At 36.0% G+C, this 9,809-nt stretch overlaps 2 protein-coding genes across 2 annotated transcripts; both read left to right on the forward strand.

Annotated features, from left to right (window-relative positions):
- Nucleotides 1-1,730: 1,730 nt before the first annotated feature.
- Nucleotides 1,731-2,642, forward strand: LOC106693841 (uncharacterized). The gene has a single exon (XM_014443169.1). The coding sequence runs from the start codon at nucleotides 1,731-1,733 to the stop codon at nucleotides 2,640-2,642; it is 912 nt and encodes a 303-aa protein (XP_014298655.1).
- A 1,764-nt stretch (nucleotides 2,643-4,406) lies between these two features.
- Nucleotides 4,407-5,081, forward strand: LOC106693840 (uncharacterized). The gene has a single exon (XM_014443168.1). The coding sequence runs from the start codon at nucleotides 4,407-4,409 to the stop codon at nucleotides 5,079-5,081; it is 675 nt and encodes a 224-aa protein (XP_014298654.1).
- Nucleotides 5,082-9,809: the final 4,728 nt, after the last annotated feature.

Here is a 9,809-nt window from a genome sequence, read left to right on the forward strand (position 1 = left end):
TTATCTCAAAATATCGCGCCGCAGCCACAAGAAAGCAATACTAATGATACGGGAGCAAACACCAGTAATGAGACGCTTCATATTAACAATCAAGTTCCTGATCCGTCTGCAGAGATTTCAGCAATCCAGGAGCCAGTTTTTTCGACGTGCGCTGACCCTGGTCAGCAGATTGGAGTTTCTCATAATTTAAATTCTCGCAATCAACCGCAGTTGATACCTCAAGTTTCGCAAAGCTTTTCTTATGATCCTTATGCTAATACTGCATCCGGATAGCCGACTATTTCGCTGCCAACTTTCAAGGGGACTTACGACACTTGGTTGGGTTTCCATGATTTGTTTAACTCCCTTGTTCATAAGGATTTAAATATCCCACCTGTTCGTAAGCTATTTTATTTAAAGCGTTGTTTGAAAGGTGAAGCAGCTGAGATAATTGAGGCCATTGAGGCGTCTAATGAAAATTACGAAGTGGCATGGGAGCTTTTGAAAGAAAGATATGATGATCGTAATTACATACGGGATTGTCATATTAAAGCTATTATAGATATGCCGTCTTTATCCAAGGAATTGTCAGTGCGATCTTTCCTGGATAGCTTATAGAAGCACTTACGTGCTCTGATGGCTTTGAAGGAGCCTATAGCTTCATGGGACTCCATATTAATTGTTATACTTCGTGAAAAGCTTAACTCATCTGCCCGCGAACGGTGGGAGGATCTCAGTACTGGTGCAGGTCGCTCTACTATTAAAAATTTCCTCGAGTTTCTTAAGCGGCGCGCGCAGTTAGAAGGCGTTAGAGCGCAGACTTCAGCTTCAAAGCATTCACAGGAAAAGCAGAGTTCTCGGCCTGATAATAATAATAATAATAATAACAATAAATCGCAGCAATCATTCATCGCTGCGACACATGAGCAGCGGTGTGTATACTGTAATGAAAATCATCAAGTGTACACTTGCAGCAAGTTCGCTGCCTTAACTCCTTACGCTCGGTACGAAGCATCAAGAAATGGTGGTTGGTGTACCAATTGTTTAAAAAAGAACCACCGATCGTCCAAGTGCACGTCTCAACCGTGCCACAATTGTAAGCAAAAGCACCATACGCTTTTGCATTTTGAGAAAGGTAATAATCCTTCTGATCAAACTAATGGACTTCAAGTTTCGTCACATTTTGCTACAAGTACTACGAGCATGCATACTCAATCATCGTCACAAGCGGTATTAGCCACTGCTATCGTTGATTTTGTTAATAGTCAAGGTAAAACTAAACCTTGTCGTGTATTCTTAGACGCGGGTTCTCAGGCACATTTTATAACTGAGGACGTTGCAAACTTTTTAAATTTAGTTAAAAAGCCTACTAACATTTTTGTCACAGGCATCGATAATACTTCTACTAATGTTAATTTCTCTGCACGTGTTACATTGCGTTCTCGTGTCAGCAAATATGAAAAAACGACTGATTTTTTAATTATACCTCAGATCAGCCAAACGATGCCTTCTATTACTATTAATCAGGCTGCGCTCGACATACCAAAAAATATCCAGCTAGCAGATCCTGACTTCTTCAGGCCTTCCAAGGTAGATGCATTGATTGGAGTTAAATTATTTAGAAATTGCTCAGCGTTGGGCAAATATCATTAAAAAACCACCCTGAGGCGGTACTTCAGAAAACACAATTGGGTTGGATAGTTGCCGGTGAGTTCAATCAATTTCCTCAGGCTGCAAGTGTATCTTGTCATATGGCTGTTCAGTCAGACCCTCCAGATGTAAACTTAACTCGTTTTTGGGAGCTTGAGGAGCTTTCAGATGCTGTGGTCCTGTCACCAGAAGAAAAGGCTTGTGAAGAACATTATTCTCGCTATACCAAGAGAAATGCTGATGGAAGGTATGAAGTTAGATTGCCATTCAACAATAAGAAATCGGCTTTGGGTGAGTCTTACTCGTCTGCGCTAAGACGTTTCTATGCATTAGAGCGAAAGTTTCAGCAGAAGCCTGATGTTCGAGATGATTATGTGGCTTTTTTGAACGAATATATATCTTTGGGACATATGTCACTGGCCGATGATCAAGAAGCAAAAAAAAAAGGATTCTTCCTTCCTCATCATGCTGTTGTAAAGGAAGACAGCGTAACTACAAAAGTTCGCGTTGTTTTTGATGGTTCTGCTCGAACTTCTACCGGGGTTTCATTAAACGATACTCTCATGGTTGGACCTAAACTACAAGATGATTTATTTATTATTCTCATGCGCTTTCGTTCTCATACTTATGTGCTTACTGCAGACGCTGAAAAAATGTATCGGCAAGTGCGTGTTAATTACGACGATGACCAATATCAAAAAATTCTGTATCGCGCAAATTCAATTGAGCCTATTCAGACATATGTGCTTAATACAGCAACATATGGCACTACTAGCGCTCCGTATTTAGCTATTAAAACATTATTTAAATTAGCTGAAGATGAGCAAAATAATTTTCCTATCGCAGCTCAAGTGCTGCGCAAAGACTTTTACGTGGATGATTTACTCTCAGGTGCAGATACGATTTCTGAAGCAATCATTTTGCGTGATGAACTCATCGCGATGTTAAAAAAAGGTGGATTTTGTCTAAGAAAATGGGCTTCAAATCACCCGTCAATGCTTATCAAGAATTAGGAGCATCCTGATAGCACCCATATGTCTTTGGATCCTGATTCATCCATTAAGGCTTTGGGCATCCGTTGGAATTCCCGCGAGGACTATTTCTTTTATTCCGTGAATATTACGCCTCGTGAGACTATAACTAAAAGGACTATTTTGTCTCAAATAGCTAAACTTTTTGATCCTCTTGGACTGCTTGGTCCCATTATTGTGTACGCCAAAATTCTCATCCAGCTACTGTGGAAGGCTGGTGTTGCTTGGGATGAATCAATTCCGCTTGAAATTCATTCATCGTGGTTTGCGTATCAGGACCAGCTATCATTGATTGAAAAATTACGTTTTCATCGAGGAGTGACAATACCTAACGCCGTTAATGTACAGCTGCATGGGTTCTGCGATGCCAGTGAGAAAGCGTATGGGGCCTGTTTATATTTGCGCTCGACTGACACTCATGGACGAGTCCATATGCGCCTAATTTGCTCTAAATCACGTGTTGCACCTGTCAAGCCTCTAACGTTGCCCAGATTAGAGCTCTGTGCCTCACTACTGCTTGCTCGACTTTATCGTACTGTAAAGCCGGCTATATTAAAAGAAATTAATGAGTCTTATTTTTGGTCCGACTCTACAATCGTGCTGCATTGGATAAATACTCCAGCTTACCGCCTGAAAACGTTCGTATCTAATCGTGTAGCAGAAATACAAGAAGTTGCAGCGTCTTAATATTGGCGTCATGTCTCTTCACAAGACAACCCCGCGGATCTTATATCACGTGGTCAACTTCCATCGGAATTCATAGCGAGCTCCATTTGGTTTGAGGGTCCATCTTGGCTATTACAAAAAAGCTCATTATGGCCTAACGAAGAACTCAAGTCTATCGACATTCCTGAGTTGAAACCAATAATTCCCAAAATTGCTTGTATGAAAATTGAACTCAAAGAGTATAATCTTATTGAAAGATATAGCTCATTCAGCAAGCTCCAGAGAGTTATTGCATACATAAGGCGTTTTATCCACAACGCCAAATCAACTAATCAGCGCAAATTTGGTCCATTAAGTGCTGATGAACTTTCGCAATCTCATGACTTAATTATTCAAATGGTTCAATTATCATTATTTAAAAAAGATATTGAATTAATAAAGAGAGGGGAACAGCTTCCTGCTACTAGCAAATTAATTCCATTGAACCCAATTTTGGATGACTGTGGTATCTTGCGTGTTGGAGGCAGGATCGCACGTGCTTCTATAGCTTCGGACCAGCGCCATCCGATTTTATTGCCAAGCCAGCATCACATTACCAAGATAATTATAAGAGCAGAGCACATAAGGCTTAAGCATGCTGGAATACAGTCGACTCTATATTCTGTGCGTCAGGTATATTGGCCTATGAACGGCCGGTGCACCGCGAGGAGCGTAATTCACGAATGTGTGCCCTGTTATCGGGCTAAGCCGCGCCTTTTGGATCATCGTATGGGAATTTCACCTGCTCAACGTGTGACCTCTTCGAGGCCTTTCCTTCGCGTTGGTGTGGACTATTGTGGTCCCTTTTATATAAAGGAAAAGCGTCATCGTAATCGCGGTCGTATAAAAGTTTATGTAGCGGTATATATATGCATGTGCACAAAAGCTGTGCATTTAGAACTCGTCAGTGACCTCACAACAGAGGCTTTTATTGCAAGCCTGAAGCGCCTTTTTGCGAGAAGGGGAAAATCAGCAGAAATTCACTCCGACAATGCCACTAATTTTGTTGGAGCTAAAAACGAGTTAAACGAGATCTATAATATGTTCAATTCTGAAGCGCATCGGAGCGCTATAGTAAACTTTTGTAATGAAGAAAAAATCTCTTGGCATTTTATTCCTCCCAGGTCTCCTCATTGTGGAGGGATTTGGGAGGCTGCAGTCAAATCATTTAAACATCCCCTCGTCCGTACTGTAGGTGATGTCTTGCTTACTTTTGAGCAATTAGAGACTTATATAATTGAAATAGAGGCAATACTAAATTCTCGACCGATATCTCCTATGTCCTCTGATCCTAACGATCTTCTCCCATTGTCTCCTGCCCATTTCCTTATAGGTAGTCCATTGACTTCTTTTCCAGAGATTGACTTTTCAAGCACGCCATCCAATCGCTTGTCAGCCTGGCAGCATGCTCAGCAGCTCAAGCAGCACTTCTGGACACGCTGGCAAAAAAAGTATCTTCAGCAGCTCATCAAATTCAGCGGATCCCAATCTCAACCACCTAATCTCAAGGTCGGATCCTTAGTTCTCATTTTTGAGGAGAATTTGCCTCCTTTAAAATGGGCTCTAGGACGCATTGTCACTGTACATCCTGGCCAGGATGGAATTGTTAGAGTAGTTACACTCAAAACCAAAACCGGCGAATACCAGCGATGTGTTAAGAAGCTCTGCCCTTTTCCCATAGATGAAGAAGATGACGACTTCACTCCAGCTGATTGAACCAGGCCGTTCAAGGGGGGCGGCATGTTCAGTCGCGCATTTATAAATTTTATTATAAATTTATTATAACTATATCTTTAAATTTACATATTTTTATTATATTTTTAAAATAATTATTTCGCCTAGACTTTATAATTTAAATTCATTTGCTTAAAATTATAGTCTAAATGTATGTTTAAAGATACACTTAAATTTTAGTTTTACTTAAGATTTTAAGCTGCTTATTTGTTTATTACAGCCTTCGGCTTAAAAATTATATTGAGTTGTTACTGAATAACTGGATTTTTTCCCAGTCATTAAAATATTATAATGTTTAGAAAATATTCAAATATTTATACCAAAAGAGATGGGTATTCTTGCTCATCTTCTTATAGTCATAAAGTTTACATTTGGGCATTTTTTTTGTAATCTTTTAACAATCCTCCGGGTTTTTTGTAGTCTGCATATTATAAAATTCAGTAGACGTGCTAATATTTTTGGTAAACATTGCCATTAGGGTCCAGCCATGCCGTTACCTTAATTATCCTCAGGTATGTCGTTGGACCCAATGACGTCAAACTTTGCACCTGGCCTCTCTCGCCACCCACACCTTCCCAAAAACTGTCATCTTTTAATTACTCCTCCCTCTGGTCACCTGACCTACTTGCCATTCGTTGAAAACTTATCCTACTTCCTATTTGCCGATTCCCACTACTAAATATTGTAATGACCTCCGCCCTGGGTCAAGCTACCTTTGAACTTTGTAAATTTTTGTAATACTAGTTGCTTCAAATATATCATAGCGCACAGTCGCATAAAATAAACGACTGATTGACTTAAATTTTGAGTATATTTTTTTGGTGCAAGATTTATTGCAAGTCTTGCACGTAACATTAATCACTTGCTGTAAACCAACCGCAAGTCAATTCATAATAGTTCATTTTAGAAATATTCGAATTACAAAATTAAAATTCGAACACGTGTAGTTTAAGATTAACACATTAAATAGAAGTTTAAAATGTTCAGTTTAGTAATGTATAAATTATAAAACTCAAATTCGAATACGTGTAACTTAAAAATTAAAATGTTAAATAAATTTTGAAATCTTCAGTTCAGTAATATCCAAATTATAAAATTAAGATCAAAACACGTATAATTTGAAAATATTGAATAAAATTAAATAATGTTCAGTTAAGTAATATTTAAATATTAAAATTAACATTCAAACACGTGCAATGTAATAATTAAAATATTAAATGAAATTAAAAAATTGACATTACTATTGAATTTGATTTCCGGGTAAAATTATTTTCAAATGATAAAACAAATAATAATAAAAAACGAGAAACAATTTCCTGCGAACAAAAAGTATCAAGACCACTAATTAGATTTATGAATTTTCAAATAATAATTGTGTCTTTTTTATGATGCATCAAATTTTAATTAAAATAATTATTTTTGATAAAAAAGTTTTTTTTACAATATTCAAACTCAATAAAAAAATTTAATGATAACTTGATTTTTTTGTATTCGGAAATAATCGATGTTACACTTACAAGTAAGTTTTTTTAACGATGGCATGTTGTCCCCTACGTTCTAGTGCATTTGTTGAATTTGATGATGATTCTGAAACTCCTTCTAATGCTTGCAGTTGATTAGATGCAAGCGATTCTGGTATTTCTATTTCTATTGAACGCTGAGCGGGTAGTTCTTTAAGACGGTCACAGGTTGGGTACTCTCGTCCATCATTCCTGAAAATTTTAGGATTGAATGTCTTGTTAAAAATTATTGTCATTAAATCTTATGAAATAATATATTTCCGTTACTTATTCAGATGGATTATGTTTTTTTTTTTCATTCTCGACTAATCCCGTGCGGGTTTCGAAATATTGAGGGATTTTTCTACCAGTCTACGAATTTTCAGTGTGGATCGGCTGGCTGTATTCGATTAGTATTTGGTCTTCTGGTGCGGCGTACTAGTTGATCTAGATTTGAAGTCGTTCCGTAGTTTACTAATTCATTATTTGCTTCGTCCTCCATCTTACACTGTAAATAGAAAGGTGTTGAAAATAAACTGAATTTAACAGCGCGCGGTGTTAAAAAAATAACAACGATGTAGATGGAGTAATTCGCTGTTGTGGAATAATATTCAAATAAGTATTTATGTTATACGTAATTTATTTTAAAATTACACAATTTTACACCCACTATTTCAATCGCGGTATTTTGTGTTCTTCAAAAGTGCTTATAGTAACTTAGCTGTGATTTCAGCTGTTTCACTGATCTCCGCTGAGAAAGTCATTTTTAGTATCAAATTGACCTTTATTGGCTTGCAGAATGTAAACCATTGAATGCACACCAAAGATGTTAATGTGAATTTTATAGGAAATTTTAGTCCCTTCAAAAAAAGCCCTATGAGTCAAGACGCTAAAGTCCATATTTTCCGAGTTAAAGGAGTTTTAATAATTTAAAAAATATAATATTAAAAAAAAATGACGATTGCTATTTTTGTTTTAATTATTAAAGCTCCTATAACTCAGAAACTATGGACTTTAGCGATTTGACTCATAAGGCTTTTTTTAAAGGGACTAAAATGTTCTATAAAATTCCCGTTCACATTTTTGGTGTGCATTCATTGGTTTACGTTCTGCAAGCCAATAAAGGTCAATTTGATACCAAAAATGATTTCCTCAGCGGACATCAGTGAAACAGCTGAAATTACAGCTAAGATACTATGGGCACATTTGAAGAACACCAAATGCCCTACAATTTGCGACTAAGCCCGCGTCAATATCATAAAACGCATCTGAGTATTAGAAAGTTAAAGAAAACGTAATTTAATTTACGTGTATTTTAAATGGCAAATCTTTGAAATTTTCTTGTAAGTAATTTTTATTATTATAATTGGCAATACACTTGCACATCTTGTTAATCATTCATTTTACCTACTATTTGTTCATCCTCTTCATATCCTATTTTACTAATAAGATCCTTCAATAGTTTAATAAAAGTATTATTAATTAAGTAATAATTGATAAGTTCGTCAACAATAAGAAATCTATTAATAAGTCATAAGCCATGAGGTAAGTTAGTGAGTTTTACATACGTTGCCGTGTTTGAATAAGTGCGGGTCTTTGCTTTGCAAGAACCCCAGCCCACTGCTCTGTCCAAGTAAAATAAAAATTTGTTAGAGGCCAACCTAAGCCAGAGGTCAACCCGCGAATTCTGGTGGCTGCTGGTTAAAATCGCGTAAGCAAAAAGCGATTTGTCTCAATATATTATAACACAAGAACTATACGCTAATTTTTGGTTACAACTTCGTTTTCTTCCTTTAGCCTCTAGTCTCAATACGAATAGAGCGCCAAGTTGTTTTTGATCTGTGAAATTGTCTCAAAAATTACGCTTAACTAAAAACTGGATAATATTTTATCTGTGAAAGTATCACAGAAACCATGCAAAACTGAAACTAGAACAAAAACTAAAACGAAAATGCTTAGAACTTATAAGCAAAAACAAAAACAGAGACTGGAAACTTAAAAGCAGAATTACGGTATGCCATGGTGTCATTCAGTGTGTAGGTTTATGGAGAGAGGGAATGGTCCGGGTCTAATCATCCCAAATTAATGTAAATTATCGGCAGATTCGCAATTTTTATTAAACAAAAATAACCGCAAATTCCTATTTGACAACAATTGAAATACTGTAGCATAATACAATACTTGAAATCAATTCGGTTTGCGTTGATTAGCGATGTCTTAAAACTTATTTTTATTGAAGAAGTTGATTCCATGGAAATTTCCTATCGTCCTCCAGAGTTTAATTTTTATTATATATCGAGATCTCTGTCTATTTTTATCGTAGTTTTCTTACAGAGCCGTTTTGACTTTCAAAGATTTGTAGATTGTTGTCGTCGCCTCTTCTACTTCTGTGCATTTCGTTGTGTTTGTCCTTAGTTTACTCTAATTTCGTCTGAGTATCCTGATATTTCCTTTATCTGCAAAAGTCATTTTATTTGATATGGTTTACGTTAAATCGTTAATCCAATTCTTTTTCTCACTTTCTGTTTTTATTAACCACCTAGATTATGGCTTTCGGCGTTACGCCTAATTGATAATCATCGAAAGTTGTGGATTTTAGTTCAGTTGATTAATTTTTAGTATATGAATAGTTTTTTTTTTCTAATCATATTTCAAGTGATACATTAGTGGATTGTTGTGTGTGTTGTTACTTTCAATTGCAGTGTTATCATTCTTTAGTCGATTTAACACGCTGCTTCGAAATTTAAATTATTTTGTGCAGTCACCGTAATGCTTCTTTCATCGAGTCTTTATACCATTTAATTTTCCATTAAACTTAGAATTTTGCAGGTAAGCGTTCTTCATTAGAGTGAGTCGTTTCTTAGTTAAATTTTTGCTACATTTTTAGTCTATGTTACTCATATCATGATTATTTGCTATCATTTATTTAATTAGTTATGTCAATTTTTTTCTTTGATTTGCCTATCTTCTTTATTCATTTATTTTTCTGTTCTAATTTTTCTATTCGATGATTTTCGCTTTGGTATATTTGATATCGATAAGTAAATTTGTTTTATCACATTCCTCATTTATCTAACGCTCATTTTTATTTTATCAATTAACTTAGTTATTTTTGTTCAACTAGTTTACTTGCTTATGTTATTTATTCAATCAGTTATATACCTGTAGACGAATTCAGAATCGTCCTCAATAATATTTGTTTTAATTCGAG

This window comes from Microplitis demolitor, chromosome 6, assembly GCF_026212275.2.
Source record: "Microplitis demolitor isolate Queensland-Clemson2020A chromosome 6, iyMicDemo2.1a, whole genome shotgun sequence".
Lineage (NCBI taxonomy): Eukaryota > Metazoa > Arthropoda > Insecta > Hymenoptera > Braconidae > Microplitis > Microplitis demolitor.